We start from the raw sequence: 24,548 nt of genomic DNA, 5'->3' as shown, positions 1-24,548 counted from the left end.
ATGCAAAGCAATGATTGCATACCTTTTTGAGGCAATGACGAGTTTCCGAAACTTTCAGTAATTGTTCACACACTTGGGGGACATCGAGTTGATTCTGTAAAAGAAAACAATGGTCTTCATTAGTACACTTTTTTACACTGGAATAGCACAGCTGTGATAACATGGCTTATGTCTTTGTCTGGATTATCAATTCAACAATGACGCAAAAAACAAAAATAAGAAATTGTGAAACCTTTCCCCCACCCTACCATGCCACCCCAAAACAAGCATAACGGTTTCAACAGACAGAATACCCTTCCCTCTGTACTTTTTAAGAATAGTGACCAAACTCGGTGGTATAACGGTGAAAGCAACCAATCTGAGTCGAAGTCGGTGATTCAATTCCGATCCAGTCCGAGTCATACCAAAGATTTGGAAGTGATTTAGGAACTGCTTCCTGGCACAAACATACCTTGTCACAATCCTGACAGGAAAAAAATAAGTGGGCCGATACTAGAAGGTTATTGTTGAATCACGTCCATGGAACCACCTTCCTTCACCTGTGCTATCGCACTATTTCTTCCAAGACTTCAAGTCGGTGATGCATCACAATCCCATGTCATCACCCACCCCTATCCAGGATCTTTTCTACCTCCATTAACCCTTCTGAAATGATGCTTCCTCCCCTCCTTCCTCTCCCCTCTCCCCTGTTTTGCTGTTCGTTCATTCCACTGCTTGTCCAGTCTAACTGTTGCCCCCCAAAACCACATCCTCAAGTCGTCAAACAAGCCACTTTCTTTGTGATTACTATTGACATTTGTTTTACCAAATTTCTTTCTTGAATGAGCTTTGCAATGATTCTATTTTTTTTTTAACAATTAGCACCCAATACATCATGCATTTAAAATAAATGATGCACAAGCAATTGAAGCAAAAACAATCATGCAAAGCAATGATTACATACCTGTGTGAGCGAACGATGACCTTTGTTCAGTTTCCGTAATTGTTTACATTCTTGCTTCACCTTTTTTTTATTCTGTGAAAGCAAATAACTGTCTTCATTAGGAAACGTTCCACACTCATATAGCACAGTCAGGACAACACGGCTTACGTCTTTGTCTGGATTATCAATCAATTCAACAATGATGACGCAAAAACAAAAATAAAAAAAATTGTGAAACCCTTCCCGCACCCCACCATGGCAGCCCAAAACAAGCATAAGGGTTTCAACAAACAGAAAACCCTTCCCTCTGTACTTTTTAAGAATAGTGACCAAACTCGGTGGTATTGTTGCGGAAATGGGCCCTTAGTGGGTTATTAAATATAGGATTAGCCCAGATCCCCCTTAAATGCATGTTTAGCCAGGCTGTTTGGTAATCGGACGTTACATGTGTGTCGAGAGGTGTAGCAGGCTGTCCAGTGTTCATATAGTGGTGGTGTACCGAGGGGCGCCTTCTTTTTCCTTCCCCCCTCTGGGCGGGCCCCCCGCCCGGCGCCCTGAGTCAGTCAACAAGACGTGTCAGCGAACCATTGGTGGAGAGCTGCAGCAAACTTGAACGATGGACCAATCACGTGTCCCCAGAGGCGGTCCAAAAGGCCCGCCCCGAAAGGCAAGGAAGGAACTGCTTTTGTCTGTCTGCGTTGTGCTTCATGAAGAGTGACTTGACGAGCTGTCCCTCCTTGGCCATGGTTCCAGCCTGCAGGTCATTCCCAGGTTCATCCTGGATCCAGCCACGGGGCCTCTGACTGTTCTTACTCCCTGCACAGCTCGACCACGTCTTGTTATCCCATCGATCCACCTGCAGAGTCCAACACCCAGATTTGGCCTAATCTGGTGTACAAGCCAGGCCTGGATTTGCAGACTGGACCTTGTGAAAAACCAGCTGGAACACACATCGGATCTTTCTCTCCTGTGCCATCGACCTCACAGGGGCTGGACACACCGAGGCTGCGTGCATGAGCAGTACCGATAGGAGTACGTCGCCGCCATCTTGCCACGCTGCGTGCTCGGTCTGGGTGCTCCAATCTGGTGACATCGGCTTGTCACGAGCCGCATTCGTGCTTTCGACACTTTTCCTCTCGTCCGTGAGGCACCACCAAGTACTCCGTGTATTGTATGCATGTTGTCCAGGCCGAAGGTTTATTTTGTTCGGGCCCCCTTCGAAACCCATATCCGTAGCTCCCTAGATAAGAACAGGTTATAGATTAATGATAACGTTATCATGAATGCTTTGCTTGTGTCGTGCTCCCCAATGTGTCCCCAATAAATCTGGCTGATCTATACGACATTTGCCGCCTTTAATTTATTCATGTCGTGCTGAGGAACAATCGTTCGATTTGTATTTAAAACCAAACTGGTTACGGACTGGGGAAGACTTCTCTCGCTCTCTGACAAACCCAGTCTGTAGCCGGGGTCTATATCCCCAACTGGCAAGGCACAGGGGTACTTTGGTATCGTGATCTGAGGCGCGTGAGCCGAGACCTGTGCCGAACTAGCCGGCGTTATAACCCCTGAGATAGCGGTGCTGTTAAGTGCCGTCGAATCTGCAACATCTGGTCGTCAGGAGTAGGATGCGAACTCCTCCACCTCCATAGATTTAAAGACACCGATACAACATCTGGTGTTCAGGAGTCGGATGAGAATCCCTCCACCTCCATAAATTTGCAGGACACCAATTCAACATCTGGTGTCATTCGCACTCCGAACATTGGTTACGAGAGGCACGGAAAAAAAACAAACAAAAACAAAACGGCGCTCGCTAATTCCAAATTTGATTTGATTTTATTTTGAGCGGATTGGGTGTAAAACCTCAAAATTCTAAAGGAAAATGGAGTCGCAAAATGGCGGCGCGGCTCCACCTCAGCGCGACACGAAGCAGGAGAGGGTTAGTATGAACAGCGTAACGAGCCGCACAGCACGAAGAAAACGCTCTCACCCACCGGTTCAAACCACGTGGTCACGACATGCATCATGGCAACCAAAGCAGGACGACGACGCGTACATTAACGGGCTTCGTGCACGATTGGCGGATACCTTGGAGCAGAGGAGGTGTGATGAGAATTATATTGAAGAGTTACAAACTAAATTGGATGAGGCACTACGGCAGGCAGACGACGTTCGGGAAAATTATGTGTACAGGGAATCGCAACAATTGGCCGATGCACAGGAACGAATTCGGTGGCTGGAAAATGACTTAGCCCACGCAGTCGAGGAACTACATGGAGAAATGAGGAAAGTAGAGTGGAGTACCCATAAGTTGGAACATGAGAAGAGCGAACTGAACAAAAGAATAGAGGAAGAGCAAATTAGTAACTCCCGGGATAGGAAGAACTCGGAAAAAGAATGGAAAATAAAGCTGGAAAAGGAAAAATGTGAACACGATTTGGAATTGAAACAACTGAGGGAAGAGGTAAGATCAGGCAATCAGATAAGAGAAAGCCGAGAACAGAAGATAAAAAGAGGAGAGAAATATCTGGAGCAAAGGAAGGAAGAATTGATGGAGAAGTCGGGACAGTTCGAGGAACTACAGGGAGAAATGAGGAAAGTAGAGTGGAGTACCCATGAGTTGGAACAGGAGAAGAGTGAACTGAACGAAAGAATAGAGGAAGAGAAAATTAGTAACGCCTGGGATAGGGAGAACTTGGAGGAAGAATGGAAAACAAAGCTGGAAAAGGAAAAACGGGAACACGATGTGGAATTGCAACAACTAAAGGAAAAGGTAAGATCAGGCAATCAGATGAGAGAAATCCGAGAACAAAAGATAAAAAGAACAGAGAAATATCTGGAACAACTGAAGGAATATGGTAAGAGAATGGACGAAATGAGGGAGGAAGCATGCAAACGAGGTGCTGAGATGAGAAAGGAATTAGGGGGAAAAGCTTCTGAATTAGAGAAACACCAAAACAAAGAGAGGGAGTTCCAAAACAAGCTGAGGATGTTAAGTGAGGAAAGAGAGAGAATGGAGAATGAAACGTTAAGGAACTACACTGTGCAGATTGAACAGTTAGAAGCCAAAGCAAGATTAAAGAATGAGATGGAAGAAAGAGTAGTGAAGGAACAACGAATGAAGCAGGAAAGGGAAATCAATAGATTGAGAGAAACGACAAGATTGGAGAATGAAGAACAAGAGAGATGGTGGGACAGGAAACAAAAAGAACATGAATTTGAAATTGACCAACTAAAGGAGAGAGCAAGGTTGGAGGACGTGGAGATGGAAAAACTCCGGCAAGATAACGAACAACTAAAAAGGCTCAGAGAGGAAGAACGACTCAAATGGAAAGGAAAATGGAGCCAGGAAGTAGGACAGCACAATAATGTGGGATGTGTGACATCACCACAGGGAGGAATGTCAGTGGTGTGGGACTTGATTGACATCACGCGTCGGATGAAACAACAATTAGAGCAAACCCTGGTGAATGAGACATTGAGGGAACATATGGGGTTGTTGACGAATGAAACACATTTTGAGCAGGTCCAGCATGTGGAGCTGACAGCCCCGGAGGAGTGTGGCGAACCGATGATGAGCAACCTGCTGGAGAGACGCGACCAGACCGAGGTGACTCTGGAACGAAGCAGGTACGTGGGCACATGCATACATGGTGCGGACAATGAGCTTAAGTTAGGAACTGGATTTTATGTTAATGAAGAGACTCTGTCCGATGGGGTGCACGTATGCGTGACCCCTGAATGTGTGTGTGGAATGCCTGTCCATGAATGTTGTGAGCCCACAGTCCAGAGGACAGCACCGGTGTGTGCTGCCAAGGCTAAAATGTGTGTGGGTACTCACCTGGCGGTCGAGAATGTAACCCTGGAATGCGAGGCAGTTCGTCAGTACGCAGGCAAGGTTGAATGTGTGGAATGTGAACACATAACCTTGGAATGTGTGCAGCCTGCTTTGTGTGGGAGTCCTGAGCGTGGAATGAGTGGTAATGTAGGAAATAGGTGAGAGGTGCAAGGGGAAATAGAAATGCCACCAGGACAGAACTTGACACAGGGGACAGAAACCATAATGGACAGCTCCGCATGGGTTCTTACAGAGTTAGAGGTGCTGCATCCAGGAGCAGGCTTTGGAGATTGGATTTTAATTTCTCTCTCAGCCTCACAGGAACTTCGGGGTAGAGCACAGATGAGTAGCAAGCGGCACTGGCATCTGTCACATGCTCCCCGTACCCATTTTAGAGCAGGAGGGGCCAGCGGCGACACCGCCGTGTGTTGCTTGGTCTTCAAACCTCTATGAGGAGCACGAGGGGTTCGGCTAGCTGACTGGAGTTTATCGGTCTTCAGGGAGTTAGAGAGACGAGGGGGAGGCCGCTCCCCCGATTGGGGTTTACCTGACTTCCGTGAACCCTGGAGAAGAGGAGGGGGTGGACCACAACCCCAATTGAGACGTGACCCCTTTGAGCCGTGGTGGAAAGGCGGCGGGGTCATGTAATGGGTAATGAGGGATTCCTTCCCTCACTCCCCTTCCAATGAGCCAAAGAAGCAGGCCATATTGGGATGTAAAAATTTTGATTGGAAATTATATCGAGAGTGATTGCAAATTGAGAGACTGACAGAAGGGATGAGTGGCATGAGTGGATTTGGGTGATTATTAAAAAAAATAAATAAAATAGTGGAGACATCACAGGCAGAGCGTTAAACACACCTGAAACAAGTGGATGACAAAGAGTGGCTTGTTTGAGGAAAGACTGAAATGCCTGGTTAGAACTAGGCAGAGGTTCCATGGGGCTGGTGAAGAGATTTTGATGTTTTGTTTAAATTGTTGGAAATAAACTATTTGGGCATATGGAGGAGACCAGCGGACGATGGACGTAGTGACAAATTGATTGGGGTGTCATAAAAAGGTGTATCAGTTAAATTTGATGACCAAGTGGGATCTGAAGGACTGGTGTGTTTTTGTTTTAACATAAAAGTGAAAGGTGTTGGATGGTGTTGTGGACTGGGTGTGTGGCACTGTGGAATGAATGACAAAAGTGTTTGGGTGAATGGCGTGATTGTGCGAATGAGGAGAGCGAGTGCGAACAACGTACCCTGCCGGTAGGAGTCTCCTAACCAAGTTAGTGTAGGTTAGGGGGACTTAGAGGATTTGACATGGATTCTGGCTGCTGTTCCATTGTGCAGGCGGACTGCTAGGGGTAGGTGCAGGCCAAAGTATGGTGGTACTGGCTGAGAGTGTGACGTGGTATTGGAAGTTGGTGAGTCGGAAGAGAGGGCACCAGGGCTTTGGGGGCTCCTGGCAGGTGAAGGCTGTCAGACTGCCAGGAGAGCACAGTAGGTTTCAGTGCTAGGAGAGCACAGTATGGGGGCTAGAGAGCTACCCCTTAGTTAGGAGCGCCAGAAGCATGCTCAGGTGAACCCCGAGGTCGCTGGGTGTCCCCCACCTCCTATTGGAAGCAGGCAAAGAGGCCTAGTAGTAGTCACACTCCCCAGCCAGCGAGTTATGCCTGGCACCACCAAATGGAAAAAGACAAATAAGGGCCTTGCCCAGGTTTAAAAGAATGGAAGTGTGCCAGGTTGGGAAAAATTGGTCATTAGGATCATTCTAGCCATAGCGGGTTTTGTTTCATTGTTTAGAGCTGAAAGTAAATGGTTACGTTTGATGAACTCTCCTCCGCACCATTCATGTGTGACCCCTGGTACGATGTACGAGTAGTGTTGATGGGAAAATTTGATAACAAGGGCCAGGCTAGGTCATCCTCTCCAAGTGCCAGAGAGGCCACCAGTGAGTCATGACCACACACCCACGAAGATAACATTTGATTAAGAAACACACCATCCTGTCTGCTAAAAAAAATAAAAAAACTATACCAAAACAAGTCCTGCCAAAGCAAGTCAGGCAAGGAAGGGTAAGGGTACTCTCCATCTCACCTGGTATGAGGTCATCACACCCACTTGCGCCCTCAAGAACGCCTCCAAACTGCATTTGCTTACCATCGATATCACCGTGCCACTATTGGTGTGCCACCTGCTGTCCAATGCAGGGCTTGTTGCCTGCTGCTGCTCGTGAGTAGGCCATTGCGGCCGCGAAGTCATTTTGTGGGCCATATGGGCCGAAGCCATTTTGTGGGCCATATGGGCCAAAGCATTTTTGTGGGCCATTGAGGCCAAAGTGCTTTTGTTGGCCGTTGCGGCCGAAGATTCATGCCATTCTGTGGGCTCAGTGGGCCCAAGAACTCTCTGTGAGATTAGGCAACTGAGCCGACTGAACTCACCTGGTGAGAGGCCAATAGGGCCACGAAGTGAGGAAAGCCTCAGGGGTAAATAGGCAATACTGCCGGGAGGGGGCATGAAGGAGCGAACACGTTAGGGAACTTTGAACCTTTGAATGTTCTGCTCCTATGCAAGTATTGGTGTTAAAAGTAAAATTGAATGCCCTCCCATGCAAATCCATAATTATAATGTTAAGTAGTGTGCATAGAGTGTGAATGCATTTGTTAGATTAGTGATCCAACACACTAGGATAGGGACATGCCAATCTTACTGTGACACTTTGGTTTTTGGAGTCAAGTGCTTCCAATATTGTGGGTTAGAGTAAATGGGAGATTTGTGCTGTACGTTAGACAGGGCCATGACTGTGGGCTGCCCCAAATGGAGGCTCAGGAGGAGCCTCGGGAGAAAGGTGGGGGTAGTGTTGCAGAAATGGGCCCTTAGTGGGTTATTAAATATAGGATTAACCCAGATCCCCCCTTAAATGTATGTTTAGCCAGATTGTTTGGTAATCGGACGTTACATGTGTGTCGAGATGTGTAGCAGGCTGTCCAGTATTCATACAGTGGTGGTTAACCGAGGGGCGTTTTCTTTTTCCTTCCCCCCTCTGGGCGCCCCCCCCCCCCCGCTCGGCACCCTGAGTAAGTCAACAAGACGTGTCAGCAAACAATTGGTGGAGGGCTTCAGCAAACTCGAATGATGTACCAATCACGTGTCCCCAGAGGCGGTCAAAAAGGCCCGCCCCAAAAGGCAAGGAAGGAACTGCTTTTGTCTGTCTGCGTTCTGCTTCATGAAGAGTGACGAGCTATCCCTCCTTGGCCATGCTTGCAGCCTGCAGGTCATTCCCAGGTTCATCCTGGATCCAGCCACGGGGCCTCTGACTGTCCTTACTCCCTGCACAGCTCGACCACGTCTTGTCATCCCATCGATCCACCTGCAGAATCCAACACCCAGATTTGGCCTAATCTGGTGTACAGGCCAGGCCTGGATTTGCAGACTGGACCTTGTGAAAAACCAGCTGGAACACACACCGGATCTTTCTCTCCTGTGCCGTCAAACTCAAAGGGGCTGGACGCACTGAGGCTGCACACGTGAGCGGTGCCGATAGGAGTACGTCGCCACCATCTTTCCACGCTTAGTATGATCTAAAGCTCGAACATCGGCCCTTCCACCTCCAGACCTGCCCCCACTCATAGCACATGTTTCAGACACCAAACCCAAAGGATTATGTGGGGGGTTTTTTTTAAAGATAAAACGTTAGAAAACAGAGGACAAAACAAGACAAGCAGTGCAATAATAAAACGTGAACTTTAAAACGTCTAAATCGAACAATGGATGGTCATATTGGACTGAGAAATGACAATACAGGGGGATATGTTAAATACGGGGGGATACAGTATACTAAATACAGACAAAATATATCGATAAATACAGGAACAACTCCTCCACCCCTTCCCATATCCACACCAGAAGGCAATGGTAAAACACCCATTAAATACTTTGTCAACAGATCTGAAAGACCACAAACCAGCATAGTCTGGCATTTATATATGGCAGGCCACTATATGCAAGCAACTGGTGCCTTTGACATTTGAGAAACTCAAAATACACAATAATTCTCTTAATTATTTAATTTGAGGTTGAGAGTTAAAAGCATTGATCTTGATTGAGTGTAGGATTCTCAGTGACAATGAGGTGAACACACAACATCTGGACAACCACTTGTAGAGCATTTTCATTCATGCTGTGAATGGCAGAGGTGGATAAACAGGTGGAGGGGAAATCTTGCAGATGAAGTCTATGCTTAGTATAGATCTGTCCAGTTTTCATTGAGAATTTAGTATTCAACCAAGTACTGTTCTGGTAAAAAAAAAAAAATAAATAACGATTCAGAGAAGTAAACATCATGCCGTTATCGTTGACTTCTAGACTTATGAACAAATCCAGTTTGAATCCTGGAAAATAATTTAGAGCGCTACCATACCGATTTACCCGTGGAGTCGAATTGTTGCGAAAAACAAAACCGCCCATTGACAGGTGGAAATTGCAGGTAATCTGAGCTTTAATTTCATCCTGGCAGTTATATATACTGACATGGCAGAAACAATAATACAGATAGGTACTATTTTGATCATCTGTTTTCCTTCAGCATGTCCAAGCTTGCAATCCTTAGAGGAAAAAACTGTCAAAACTAGAACGGCACTCAGTGGAGTGCATACCTCTGCCAGGCTGAACAGTTTACATTTTGTATCCCACTGATAGGCCGGATCTGAACCAAAATCCAATTGGCTTGTTCTTGTCACTTAACCAACATATACAACAGGTTTTGTCCAAATCCGTCCACAACTTTTTGAAATATCCTGCTCCTATCTATAAATCCAGCAATGTGTGTGTGTGTGTGTGTGTGTGTGTGTGTGTGTGTGTGTGTGTGTGTGTGTGTGTGTGTGTGTATGTGTGTGTGTGTGTGTGTGTGTGTGTGTGTGTGTGTGTGTGTGTGTGTGTGTGTGTGTGTGTGTGTGTGTGTGTGTGTGTGTGTCCGCTGTTTCTAGAAAACCACTGGTCCGATCTAATTGAAACTTGCCAGGTATATTGCTGGGGCCTTGTGGATGTGCCTTTTCAAGGTTTGATATTAATCGGACAAGTGCTTCCCAAGTTATGGCCATTTATTTACCAACCAATGACAATACATGGTGCTGCGTAGGCGTGGCCGATGGGAAAGAGAACCTCAGCCGTGTTCCCCATTACGGGTTACAACGTACGGACTTCCGGATAGTGATGACTTACTGTATTCTAATAATTTCTCGATTTCTTATGCGCATTTATAGATAAACACAATGCCCCAATCCAGTCGTCGTTTACGAGAGTGAAGGAACGGCCTGTGTGTTTGTTTGAAAGTTTTATTTTTTATTGATTTATTTTTTGCATGTACGGGCACACGAGCGCGAAGGAACGGCTTGTGTGGTTGTTGTTTCTAGCACACTGTTTGAAAGTTTTTTTTTTGCATGTATGGTCACGCACGTACAGGCATGCACTAGTTCACTTAATGGTGAAGAATCGCTTAATTAAAGAAATAAACAATTAACATCCAGATCTTCACCAAAATCTAATCAATTACTCCTTATCACACACCCAACCTGTCCACCAAGGTTCGTCTGAATCTGCACATAACTTTTTGCAATATCCTGCTCACAGACAGACAGACAGAGACAGACAGACAAACACACAGGGGTGAAAAGAACCTCCATCCACCTTCGGTGGCAGAGGTAATCAGTTATCTGTCTCACAATATAAACAGCAGCCCGGAACAATTCTGGTCACGTACGTCAACACAGTAAGTTCTGAAGGTAAACATTGCTGATTCAGTCCATGGGACGAGGGTGTAATCGACCGACCCACACCCTCATGTGACACAAATTTATAGAGTAAGAGGAAAAGTGGTAGAAAGAATAAGAGAGGAAAGAAGAGGAAGAGAGGGATGAAAGAAGGGAGAGGGTAGAAAATATTGTCATTGTAACTTTTTATCTCACTACATCGTTTTTAGAACATGTGGAGGTTAGAAGTCATCTCATTTTTTTGTGTGTTTTTTTTAAACCTGTTGATAAGGCATTGGACATCCTGGTCATGGTGAATGTTAGTAATTTGGACAAAGTGTGAGACGTTTGCAGTAGTAAGCGAGCAATTCATGCATATGGATGAAATACATAGATTGTATCTCCTGGAATAATCCAAGCTGTGTGGGTGTATAAACACAACATTATAGAGATATTGAGGCAGGATAATAACGGCTTTGTTTGAATTACGCGTCACATTCCACAGCATGCAAACTCCGTTGTGATAGCTGTGTTGATTGGACACACAGAATGTGGTGAAGTAGCAGATACTGTGAAATACTTGTTAAATGACATTTCTTATTTTGATTGGTTATGTCCTGCATGTGAATCTGGATGCATTTCACTCCATCGGAGAATCGGGTACAGACGATAATGTGCAGACACATATTGGGCCGAAGGTCAAAACAATGGCGTGCTAAAAGCCAAATTTATGGGGATCGTGTATCAATTTTCAGAACATTATGAAAAAGAGTGGAACGGAAAACTTTAATTCATGAACTTGAACTGGACTTTATACATGTGGCACAGATATATGGTGAGATCCTTCTATTGATAATGCAGAGTTTTTACCTGCTGGATATTCAGTTCAAAGAAAAGACAGACCAGCTGACAGCCATGTAGGAATCTTTTTTTGCGTACAAGGACTTGCCTAGTGTTCGTAGAGAGGATCTGGAAGTAGGTATGGAAATCTTGTGGTGTCAGCTTAACATCAAAGGCCAATGTCCCGTGCTTTTTAGAACAGTTGGCTAAGGCACGATTACATCAACACTCGATTGTCCGTGTGATGCATTGGAATTCAACAGGTCTTCAAATTAAATGGAAGACCAAATACTGCATTGGAGTCATCAGAAGGAACCCAAAGGAGTAAAGAGCAAAGACTGAGTCATCAGGAGGAACCTGGATAGGATTCGGGTTTCTGCTGCTACTCCACAACCATCAAACCCATACAGGCGCAGCCACGTGAGTCTTACAGAAAAATTTATGCGAGAATTCACTTCTCCCTAAACATAAATAACGAAGTTAAGACAAATCATACTCCAACGTGATTTCAACCAACCCAACATCGACTGGGAGCATAATATGGTCATTCCCAGATGCTCTGCATCAAGGAAACCTGCTGAGAAGCTTTTGGAAGTTGCAGCAAGTACTGGGCTGGATCAATTTGTTCGGACAACAAGAGAAAGCAATATTGTTGATCAAGTGTTCGCAAATAACACGAGTATGATCAGTCAAGCTACATACAGTATGGTCTGGTTTTAGTGATCATCATACGGTGATAACATTCCTTGAGACATTACTCCAAAGTAACAAACAACCACTTCACAAAGTCTTCCTACAACACAAGGCTGACTGTAATAAGATAATGACAGACATTAAAGAATACCAAAACATCCACAGGCACATGGATGAAGAAGTGGCCTCGATGCAGAATAAATGGCATAGCTTTGGGAAAAAAAAGAAAGAAAGAAAAAAGGAAGCAAGTCATGGATGATAACATTCCAAATAAATAGACAACAAATCGGTGGGATCTACCCTGGTTTAACCGGTTACACCTACCCTGGACTGTCTAGAAAGAAGCAAAGAATGTATAATAGACCCAAGAAATTATGGAATGTAGAGAAATGGGAAGAATACAAGGTGTGTGTGTGTGTGTGTGTGTGTGTGTGTGTGTGTGTGTGTGTGTGTGTGTGTGTGTGTGTGTGTGTGTGTGTGTGTGTGTGTGCGCGCGCACACATGCATGGTGTCTTTTCTAGGGACAACCATTATTCAAAGAAAGATGTAGGGATCGTTTCACATGATCATTTCTTGTGACAATACCTACCTTGTTTACATACTTTTTGAAGTAACATCCCTACATAAATTAGCATCTAAAAAAAAATGTTTTTATGACATGTGTGTGTATATACAGATACGTATACATGCCTGGTGTTGGCTTAATGATTAGGGTGGTGGCCTTGGGATCCGAGCGTCCCGAGTTCAAATCAATACCAGGTGGGGTTGACTGAGCCTGTCATCCTTCTGAGGTCAGCAAAACAAGTGCCAGCTTGCTGGTATCCTGCGTCGGAGTGGCTAACCGTCCAGGATTGTGCCCAATAGCCTAGGAGACTGCTTCGGCAGCACAAATGCTCTGCAGAGTATGGTCCCAATAATATATTTTTAAAAATAAATATTTTTATATAATGTCATAGCCAAAAGTATTGTCACCCTTGCACTTTTTTCAAATAATGCACCATTTCTTCCAGAAAATTGTTAAAACTAAATAATATTTTGGTGTCCACATATGTATTTCTTTGGTTTGCAGTGGAAAAAAACAAAAAAGCTGAAAAAAAATAACTAAATCTTAGCTTATTCTACACAGAAATCCTAAAATAGGCCAGACAATATTTTGGCACCTTTGAGAAGTAAGAAATAATTCGATTTCAAGCAGGAGATTCTCATTTACTTTGGAATTGAACTCACCTGTGGTGAGTTGCAGGTGTCTGCAACATAAAAATCATTCATTCAACCAGTTTGAAGAGAGAAAAGGAGTCATTCTGCTGTTTTGTGTCACTGTCTTCCACAAAATGAGCATGGAGAAAAGAAAGAAAACCAGAGAATTGTCTGAGGAGGTCAGACACAATATTGTAGCCAAGCAAGGACAATCTCAAGGCTACAGGTCCATCTCCAGAGACCTTGATGTTCCTGTGTCCACCAGACACAATGTGATCAGGAAGTTTTAGGCCCACGGCACTGTATCCAACCTTCCTGGACGTGGCCGCAAGAGAAAAACTTGATCGAAGATTGCAGTGAAGGATTGTTTGAATGGTGGAGAAAGCACCTCGATCAACTGCCAAACAGATTCAAGCTGACCTTCAGACATAAGGTAAGACAGTTTCAACTCGCACCATCCATCGCCAACTCAATGAAAGAGGGTTTTATGGTGGGATACCCAGGAGCACCCCACTGCTGAGAGAGAGACATAAGAAAGCCCGACTGGAGTTTTCCAAAACGCACCTGAACAAGCCAAAATCCTTCTGGGAGAATGTCCTGTTGAGAGATGAGACCAAATTAGAGCTTTTTAGTAAAGCACATCATCTCTCTTTTTAGAGAAAACAAAATGAAGCCTTCAACAAAAAGAACACCTTCCCTACATGGAGAACACCAAAAAGAACAAACATGGAGGAGGTTCAGTGATGTTTTGGGGTTGCTGTGCTGCCTCTGACACTGAGTGCCTTGAATGTGTGCATGGTATCATGAAATCAGGAGATTACCAAAGCATCTTGGAGCTCAATGTTCAACCCAGTGTCAGAACACTGGGTCTCGGTGGAAGGTCATGGGTCTTGCAGCATGACAATCACCCCAAACACAATTCAAAAATCACCCAGGAATGGTTCAAGACAAAACGCTGGACTGTTCTGAAATGGCCAGCAATGAGTCCAGATCTAAATCCGATTGAACACCTGAAGGGAGATCTGAAAACAGCAGTTGGGATAAGGCACCCTTCAAATCTGGGAGAACTGGAGCAGTTTGCACAAAAAGAGTGGAACACACTGCCAGTGGAGAGGTGTAGGAAGCTCATTTATGGCTATAGGAAGTGCTTGACTGCAGTTATTTTGTCCAAAGGCTGTGACACCAGTTATTAAGTGCAGGGTGTACTTAATTTTGTCAATGCGATTTCTTTTTATTTTCTGATTGAAAAGGATATATTAAGTTCTGAATCATAAACAAAGGTTCTGTAATGTTAACAGTGAAATACAGAATTGTGGAGACAAAATACTTTTGTCAATTTCAACTTATTTTCGAGAAAATTGTGAGTTACTTGAAAAAAGTGCAAGGTTGCCAATATTTTTGGCCATTACTGAATATGAATATGTATATAATTTCTCTGAAGAGTAAAAGTACACTGAGCCTAAAATAATAATAAAATTCTAAAATTCTTCATTAAAACTCTGATGTTTCAGAAGACCACTGTCTTTCGTCCTCAGAGGTAAATTTTTTTTATAAAACCGCATTTACAGAGACGTTAACTGTACTTACGTCCAATGCGAACAGCTGCATGTCATGATTGGGCTGTGAGGGGGACCAATCAGCATGATGTTTGGGACCGATTTAATAAAGACAGTGGGATTGGAGGGTGGATTTTCTTCCGGATTGGATGTTTGGGTCACATGTTCGGTGCCACTATTCCATGTCTAATCCGGGTTTGTGTATTGGGTTTGGCCTTCACACCCGTGGGTGAGGGCTATGGGTGATTGCATCATCCCATCCAATTAATTACTGCGACACCTCAGCACCACTCCCCCACACACCGCCACACTCTGACCTGGGAAGTTTACCCCGTGCTTTTCCTCCTATCATCAAGGAATGGGGTCCTGTTGGCTTTGCCCCAATCCCGTCAACCAATGTGCTGCCCTGCACAGAAGGTACTCCTACGGAGTGGGTTTTCAGTTTTCTTTACATTTGTGACTTTTGCAGGATGAAGTGTTTTATGGTGGCCAGAGTGCAAATCCTGCCACCAACCTCCAAAAAAAGTAATCCAACTGCAGGAGGACGTCCACAGACACAATTGGGCACGAGATATGGATGGACATTGGCTCACAAGGAGCTCCTCCGCCCTTTAACAGGTTTTGTTTTTAATCCTACTGAGTGTTCATATCCATACACCCTCTTCACCAGGAAACCTGGTGATGGAGACGGTTTAGTCGTCAACAACCCAACCATGAATCAGGTTAGTGCAGGTTTACATAGTACCTCTAACAAGTCACAGATCTAATGTGACCTGACCTGACAACAAGTGTTGCCTGCCATGCAAGCACATTGTCTCTGCCCTGCTGATCACCAGTCAAGATGTTTGCAGCCAGGAATACTAAATTCAACCAAAGTAGCACACTGACTCTATAACACAACACTAATGTCATGTGCATAAATTATACCAACACATCATCTCTAAACTAGGAGGCATACATATGGTACTCAAGTCTTTGCAGACTGAGATTAATGTATATAATACACTTGTGGGGCAAGCTTTCAGACTGCAAGCAAATACTTGGGTGAACACTACTTGCATAGATAATAAATCTAAAAGCTTTATATATATTTGATGATGTGGATTGTGAGAGAGCTTTTCTTTTTGATGAAGTGGATTTCACTTGCATTCAGCAAGCAGCTACAGTATATAGTTAAAGTAAATAGAGAATTAGTGATTACAATGAGCTCTATATTTAAAAGTTTACAGTGAAGGTAATTTTTAATGTAAATGCAGCAAAAGTTTAAAAATGAGACGCAAAAGTGGTAGTGTTGCAAAGTAACCAGTTTGAGTGTAAGCTCCATTGTCTTGCATTACGTGACCTGCTGTGAGCAGAGTGAGTCTGCACTGGCCGATTTTTATTCACGGATATTTTCGTTTATGGACATTTTGACGGTTTTGTGATTATACCTGGGATATTGGCTTTTGATTGCTTCAGTATGTGAACCTTTAGCTTTCTATCCCACCTAAAAGGTACTACATAATTATAACTTACAAAATCGAAGATTCGCAATTATATTCGTTGGTCGAGTCTGTTATTCTGTCTGTCAATCGCCTACAGGTCGTAATTCTATCCTGATCTTCAAGAAACCCAATAACCTGGTAAAGCTAATCAAAAGCTACAAGCCTATTGTTTTTGACATCAATGGCCAAAGTCATTAAAAAAATTGTCAATTTTCATTGGATCAACTTGAAATTTGAACAGAATTTACAGTTTGGATCACTAATCAAAGCCAGAAAGGGCAAGATTGCAGCAACTACTTAAGCAAGTCAAAGTACTTCTCATTGTATGTACATCACATATATATATATATATATATATATATATATATATATATATATATATATATATATATATATATATATATATATATATATATATATATATATATGACAATAAACTCATTGTTGTTATTATCCCCCTCCAACCAACGAAGTTGGCGGGGGATATAGAAATAGGTTCCGTCCATCCGTCCGTCCATCACATTTCGTTTCCGGAGCTTAACTACAAATCCCCTCAAGATATCTATATGAAATTTGGTACACATATCAAGCAAGTGGTGAACTCATGCCTTTTGATGCTTACAGATTAAATTTTTTTTTTTACTGTGGTGGGGGATATCGAAGACTTTGTCTTCAACGGATGCTAGTTATCCCCCGCCAACCAACGAAGTTGGCGGGGGATATAGAAATGGGTTCCGTCCGTCCGTCACAGTTCGTTTCCGGAGCTTAACTACAAATCCCCTCAAGATATCTTTACGAAATTTGGTACACATATCAAGCAAGTGGTGAACTCGTGCCTTTTGATGTTTACAGATTTAAAAAATATATTTTACCGACTCGGTAGTACCATGGTTTCATCATCCGCTCTGAGTCTGGGAGGTCGGTGGTTCGAACCGCTGCAGAGTCATACCACACACCTTAAAATGGTACATGCTGCTTCCTTGCTTGATGCTCAGCATTTGAAAGGATAGAACACAGACAAACAACTATTGGGCAGGCTTGATGGGCCTAATGACCTCCTCTTGCATTTAAGTTCCCTGGAAGAGAACTCTTATTACTAATTACCAGCAGTTATCCGCGTAGTTTCCGTGTACCATAATGTAAAATATGACTTCAGTAATATTCGGCAAAGAACAGTTAAACATCAAGTATTTTTAATATCGTCTTGCTCTGTGCTCCCTAAATATGTTTCTTGATTAATATAACACCCCCACCATGTCTAAGTCCTCAACTCCCACTCACCAAACCCAACCCCAAGGCTCCACTCCAAGTCTTCTAACCCTCTCCCAACCCAAGTCCTCAACCCCCCTCTCCCACCCAGTGGTGGCGTTCGTAATTTGGAGGTCTCATGCAAAACACAATCGTGGCCTAGTGGGAGTCCCTGTCACACTGAAATTTCCAATTTGGTGTCTGCCTGGCTCTGCATGTCTTTGGCCGATGCATCTGATAGTTAATTATCCAATGTCAACCAAACCTGCCAGGGTGTGGGGGGGGGCTAATAGTGTCACAAGATAAAGGTTGTAGCTACTTTGTTGGTCTCCAGCCCCTGTATTCAGAAAATAGAGCTGATGTAAGTTCTCTACCGCTTGTTCTTTAGCAAAAACAAAGTTAATTTTGGGTGATTTTCAATCATTTTTGCTTTCTGGTGAGTTATCTTTTGCTTTTCAGGCCATTGGGGTAATTTTGTTTCATCTTTGGCTGTGGCTGACAGAGTGACAAATGTGCATACCACACTCACCTCTAAGCTCTCAAGCCTGGGTTTGAATCCCAACCCAACTATAAACTGTCATCCCAGTGTTTCACAGGCAGGGTTATTCATCAATGTGTGTGCTACCTCTTGGATGGACGTTAAACTGGGTGTCCCGTCTGCCGGTGTTAGTGGACATGAAAGATCCCATGGATTAAATTCAATGTCCCGTCTTCACGAAGATTAAGCATGCTATCGTCGGCACCACGGTGAAATTCCAAATTCCTGCCCTGACCAGCAGAGGGCATTACATCAGCAGCACAGCCTCGCCGTTAGCCAATGATGTTATGCCACAGCCTTGTGCTGCACATGAATGAAGAAGAATCTATAGCAGCTCCAATACACTTCTGATGAAAAACACATTGCAACGTTATGCCATTTACTAATAAGGGGTTGTTTTGTTGATCATTCAATGAATTGTGTGTATTTGCTCAACAATATCGATTGTATTGACATTAGGCATTTTCCACATTTTATCATTATTGTTGCATTTTGTATACATTAAAGGTAGTTATGCCACTTAACCTGCTTTCTCTACTAACCTCACACCATTATTTTGTAATAGTCTTGTCTGGTTAAACAACGGGTGGGGGGGGGACTCTTCCCCCCTCCCCCCAATTCATCACGTGACCTTTTTTTCCCCTTTGGGTTGTAGTAGTCCTCTTACACTGTGTTTAACACCACTCACAAGTTGATGTCTTTTGTTACCAAAGTGAGAAAGAGAAATCAGAGATTTCAGACCCTTGCCAGGACTTTTTTTGTGTGGTGAATTTTGTGTGGCGTTTGTGCACTGGTGTGTTACGTAATTAATTCGAGACATAATTAGAACTGCCACTTTATAACTGCTGGCAGTGATGACTGGGTATCAGGGCGTCCTGCTTTGATACAACCCCACTTTCATCGGACACCTGACCCTCACCCATGACGTTTATTATTAATAAATTGAATTCTGAATGGGATTAAAATATATTCAATTCAAATCAAATGGAAGACCATATAGGTACAGTCCTGCATTGGAGTCATCAGAAGGAACCCAAACAAGCAAAAAGCAAAGATGAAGTAATCAGGAGGAACCTGGTGAGGATTCGCATTTCAGCTGCTACTCCTCTACCCTCAAACCAATCCAGGCACAGCTAAGTGAACCTTATTAAATACTAGCATAACCCACGCTCTGCGCGACATGTTGGGGTGGGTGTGTTTGAGAAAGGAACTGATGCAGAGTATCAGTAGTAATTTTACTTTAATGCAGTAAGTGGAATACTATTTCACTGTTTCAGAACCATTTTATGTACTTTTTTTTTGTACCATGCACCTCATATGGTCTTTGAGATAATGTAAGCCGAATATCACGTTACTCGAGCGCAGAACAAAGTCGAAGATAGCGCGACACAAAACCACAAACTCGGAAATAATATATAAGATATATTAAAAAAAAAGTACCCAGATCAAATAAATTAAATTTTTTTTTTCCTGCCAGACTATCCATCCAGTCAGGTTGAAATTTAAAATATATATTCCGCATCACTACTGGATCACAATTGTGAAGTTTCATGTCTATTGATCAAGCGGTTCAAGAGAAATAATTTTTTTTTTAAATTTCGGTAAATCCAATATGGCTGCCAGCCCACGTGACATCAATTATTCGTGAATATCCTGGTGGCCCCAAGGCTTGGCGAACATTTGTGTGAAGTTTCCCCTCAATCTGTCCAGCCATGCTGGAGAAGCAGATTTATAGGTTTTCGGGTAAATCCAATATAGCTGCCAAACCATGTGACCGATGATGTCATGTGTGAGAACCTTTAGTTCCTTGTGGATAGGTGGTCACATGTGTAAAGTGTCGCCTCGATCTGTTGAGCCACTTCAGAGAGGAAGATTTTTGAAGTTTACAAAAAAAATTAAAAAAAATCATTATGGCTGCCAAATCATGTGACCGATGAAGTCATAAAAAAAACCTTTTTCTGTGGACTATTTTATCCCTTGATGACCCTCAAATAATTTTCATACTGATCAGATGTAGCGTTTTACATATGCAATTATGACATCATAATTAAGGCACCGATGATGTCATAAAAAAATCACATTCCCCATGAGGAGTACTTGCCATGTACAAAGTTTCAATTTTTTCCTTGGTGTGGTTTTAGAGATAGAGGTCCAAAGTTTTTCATTTTTCCAACACGGCTGCCACACCACGTGACCGATGACATCATAATTATCAATAAAACATTCTACACGAGTAACGGCTTCGATGGTGAAAATTGTCTCAATCCGACACGTGGTTGTAGAGAAAAACACTAAAGTTCTGTGCAGACAAACAGACAGACAGACAAACAAACAAACAGACCCCAAAATGCAATACCCTCTCCTCCAGCGAGGGTAACTATCCAAACACTACCTTCAGATCGTCCCCATTCACATTCTCACGAGATCGTCCCGTGGAATCGCCACTCTCAAGTAATTGTGACTCGCTAAATGGTGTTAATAAATTATCTTCTTCATGATGAACGTACACCCACAGTTAAATTTAAATAATGACAGCAAAATTTAATTCACAAGCTCGCGGGATTCCATTATCTCACGATTATATGATGGAGAGACGGAGAACTGACAAAGGTATTAAATAAATTATCACATCGAGATGGCTTATAATATTTGTAAAACATTGAAATAACAAAGCCTGGTGTTGGCTTTGTGGTTAGGGTGGCAGCTTGGGATCCTAGGGTCCTGAGTTCAAGCCCCGTTGGCCGCTGAATTAAAATACACCAGGAGGTTGACTCAGCTTGTCATCCTTCTGAGATCGGCAAAATGAGTACCATTGTACTTGTAAGGGGGACACTGCATCAGCGGCATAGCTGTGTCCCAACAAATGATGCAACCAGCAGCCACAGGCTGCACTCGATAGAGAGAGAGAGAGAGAGAGAGAGATTGAAATAACAAAGTACCTACTTCAATGGAGGTGGAGGCCATTAGACCAATCAAAAGCAGCACTTTTGTTGCCCACATCTTGTTGTTTATCCTTGCTGTATCCTTTTTTAAATGCTGAGCATGCCATTTTAAAAGTCCTTGGTCCGATTCGGCCAGGGTTCAAACCACTAACCTCCCAGACTCAGAGGAATCCATCCATCCATTGGGACCACACTCTGTGCAGAGCGTTGGTGCTGCCAAAGCAGTCTCCTTGGCTATTGGACACAATCCTAGACGGGTCGCCACTCCGACATCGGATACCAGCAAGCTGGCACTCATTTTGCCGACCTCGGAAGGATGACAGGCAGAGTCAACCCCACCCGGTATAATTCAACAGCTGAGTGGGATTGGAACTTAGGACCCTCAGATCCCAAGCTCACCACCCTAATCATTAAGCCAACACCAGGCATACAGACAGAGAGGAATGCTCGAACCATTAAGCCACCAAGTATAGTAACGCAATCGCTTTTACCCTTAGACTATGGAAATGCAATCACATAACAAACCGACGGAACACGTTCATACCAGACGGCATCCGTTCTTGACAGATGCGAAATTCTCGGAGATCGAGTGACGGTATGGCAGCCACTTTGACGACCCAATGACATAAGCAAACAATTGTGCGATTTTCTTTTCCAGGCACTCACGACTCTTGGTCTGTTGGGAGTAATGGAACAACAATAATTAATACACATAAAGGTGGATCGTCAAAAAAAGGGACAAATTCCATTGACCCGAGTGAATAAAAATCATTATAATGATGGCACACCTGCACATTTCTCTTCGGAACCTCCATGAAATTGTTCACGTCACATGCCATCGGATAAGAATCCTGGAAATGAAACGGAAAGCAAACAGACTCGATAAAACAAATCTCGGTGTTTCACAGGTAGGGCGATTAATCAGTGTGTGTGTGTGTGTGTGTGTGTGTGTGTGTGTGTGTGTGTGTGTGTGTGTGTGTGTGTGTGTGTGTGTGTGTGTGTGTGTGTGTGTGTGTGTGTGTACTCGTGCGTGTGTGTACTCGTGCGTGTGTGATCTCGCCTCGAAGCTGTCTAGCCTGGGCTCGAATCCCGATCCAGCGATAACGTGTCAGGCAAGGTGATAAATCAATGTGTGGCCTTCCCCTCGGATAGACGTTAAAATGGACGTCACATCTGCTAGCATCGTGTGGTGAACGTTAAACATCTCACGGTGTCCTTCACGAAGAGTAAATTTCCGGCACCATGAACAAATTCCTCCCCTAACTCGAGTTTGGCCAGTTCGTGAAGACTCGAGCTAAGTGTTCACGAACCGGCCTACCCCACAAGAAAGAGCGGGAATTAATAGTGACCGTTAACGAAGAATAATAAGTAGAAGAAGCGTGATCATACTTACACACGGTGTCGCTTTTAACGTTTCTTTCAACGAATCGTATGTTGTCAAATACGCCTGGCAGAGATTCGGCGACATGGACCCTGCATGGCTCAGAAGTGTCGTGAAGGAAGCAAGGCCAAAACATAATGACAGTAAATTCATCGTCGCTGAATGGCCAGGTTTTTCTTTCTGTTGGGGTGTGACAAACAGGACACGTAATATGTCTCGCTTAATTTACTCCTTCCAAGGTGCAGCTCCTCTTTATATATATATATAATGCTTCTTCTCCCCCCCCCACTTTCATTCTTTTTTTTTTCTTTGACTTCTGAAACTTTCGTTCCTGATGTCATCGATATGAACTTTGTCAGTCGAGGCCGGGTTTCTAATAAAGGAAATAAATCGTTCATAAGTGATTGAAGTAACTATTACACATGCGACAAGGCGTTGGCGATTTCAAGGGAGAAAGAGCACTTACTCATACTATCAGTTTCTGGGTGTAGACGTTTTAACAAGTGATGTTTCTGTGATTTCTCTTTTCCGTTGAATTCTAAAACGACACTTATGCTAGGTAATCTGAATATGACGCGGAATTCTTGGGATCAGGACGCAGTTGGGAAAACTATCTAGCAGGAGTCCGTCGTTGTTGGACTCACTTGGGAGTTTCCATCATCTTATTCTTCTTCCTTTTTCATACACAACACATGGTGAACGTCACCTGTCTTTCATGAAAGAAGAAGAAGAGAATTGAAGAAGAAGAAGAGGAAAAGAAGAAGAAGAAGAAAACAAAAATAATAAGAAGAAGAATCCTACCTTGGGTTTATAGTTATATACTGAGTTACACGTCATACTGGGGTGATATTAATCGAGGATTTCAATGTAATGTGAGCATGTATGTATATATGTATATATCCGCTCCTCACCCATTGGTTGGATAGCTGACCTGAAGTCAACCACAATTGTAACCTCAAAAACTGAATCTAAAGTACTCAGAGGACTGAAAAGACCCATACGACCCCAGGAACCAAACGACCTTGAGCACCCAAAAGACCCAATGAATCCCAAATACCCCAAAGACCTTGAAGACCCCCCCAAAAATCTAAAAGACCCCGAAGGCCCAAAATACCAAAAGAACCCAAAAGACCCAACGGGACTATCTGGAACCTATGGAAATTCTGCAAAATGTAAATTGTGACTTCAGGTCCCTAACCCCCCCCCCCCTTCTCCCCCCTGACCACACGCACAATCTCAATACCAAGTCACCAACCCTCCTCCCAACTGTGTCCTCTCTCTGCTCCCTTCCGCCACCACACCCAAACTCCTCAAATCCTCAAACCCCCTCCCAACCCAATGTCCTCAACTCCCTCCCCCCCCCCTTCCCCCTTCAAAAGCCTCAAACCCCTCGATCCCAACTCTATCATCCCTTCCCCATTTCTCATTCAAGTCCTCAACTGTCCCAAACCACAAGTCCTCAATTTATTTATTTTTGCCGACACAGAGCTGTCAGTTGACTGACTATACACCGCCCACATAAAGGCATGCATCATAATTCAGAAAGAACGTGTTAGATACTGAGAACAAGATCGCCATAGGGAGGGTACTCTGCTCATGTGATATAATTGGCCACCGTGGGGGGATCACATTATCGATTATCTATAAACGTCATCATGCACATCACAAAAACCGATATATTTGTTTACCTGAACCATCTTCGACTGTAAATGGATGAGGTGTGTGTGAGGCACGTTTTTCTTGTGTCTTACCGGATCTTTCTGAGGTGGAGTTTGAAAGGCCAAAATGATCGTCATGATCTCCTGAGTTGATTTAGGTGAATTAACTACAAAGAACCCAGAAGAATGCCCATGTTTTAAACACACGACGTATTAGGGTGTACAGAGCAGCGCCATTAATGTTGTTGTTGTTGTTGTTGTTGTTGTTGTCGTTGTTGTCGTTGTTGTTGTTGTTGTTGTTGTTGTTGTTGTTGTTGTTGTTGTTTTCCCATGTTCGGTTCCGCGCATGCGCGTGAGACATCATCCCGGGCCGGCATGGTGGCCTGTCATGGCTTGAATAAAAACCTACGTCGGAGAACCTGATCGATCGAGCTTATTGGCGCAGCTTAACACGTCCTTCCACGGCATGGCATTCGAATTATAAAAATAAACAACAAAGCATATCTATCTATAA

The 24,548-nt window shown here is 43.6% G+C and overlaps 1 protein-coding gene and 1 pseudogene across 1 annotated transcript in view; one reads left to right on the top strand and one right to left on the bottom strand.

Moving 5' to 3' along the window:
• Nucleotides 1–24,247, bottom strand: part of LOC147019537 (uncharacterized) — a 30,251-nt gene extending 6,004 nt beyond the window's left edge. Inside the window, exons 1-6 of the mRNA XM_085896695.1 lie at nt 24,128–24,247; nt 22,389–22,556; nt 21,784–21,846; nt 21,540–21,671; nt 944–1,015; nt 23–94 (exon numbers count right to left, since the gene is read on the bottom strand). Of these exons, the coding sequence (XP_085752821.1) occupies nt 23–94; nt 944–1,015; nt 21,540–21,671; nt 21,784–21,846; nt 22,389–22,556; nt 24,128–24,172 (552 nt within the window). The 5' untranslated portion in view covers nt 24,173–24,247. The remainder of the gene's footprint in view (nt 1–22; nt 95–943; nt 1,016–21,539; nt 21,672–21,783; nt 21,847–22,388; nt 22,557–24,127) is intronic.
• LOC147019538 (uncharacterized) lies at nt 2,808–5,747 on the top strand (annotated as a pseudogene).
• Nucleotides 24,248–24,548: the final 301 nt, after the last annotated feature.

This window comes from Eptatretus burgeri, chromosome 9, assembly GCF_056783735.1.
Source record: "Eptatretus burgeri isolate ZD-2024b chromosome 9, Ebu_testis_v1, whole genome shotgun sequence".
Taxonomy (NCBI): domain Eukaryota; kingdom Metazoa; phylum Chordata; class Myxini; order Myxiniformes; family Myxinidae; genus Eptatretus; species Eptatretus burgeri.
Note: the sequence above shows the minus strand (reverse complement) of the source record. Positions and strands in the feature narration are given on the sequence as shown.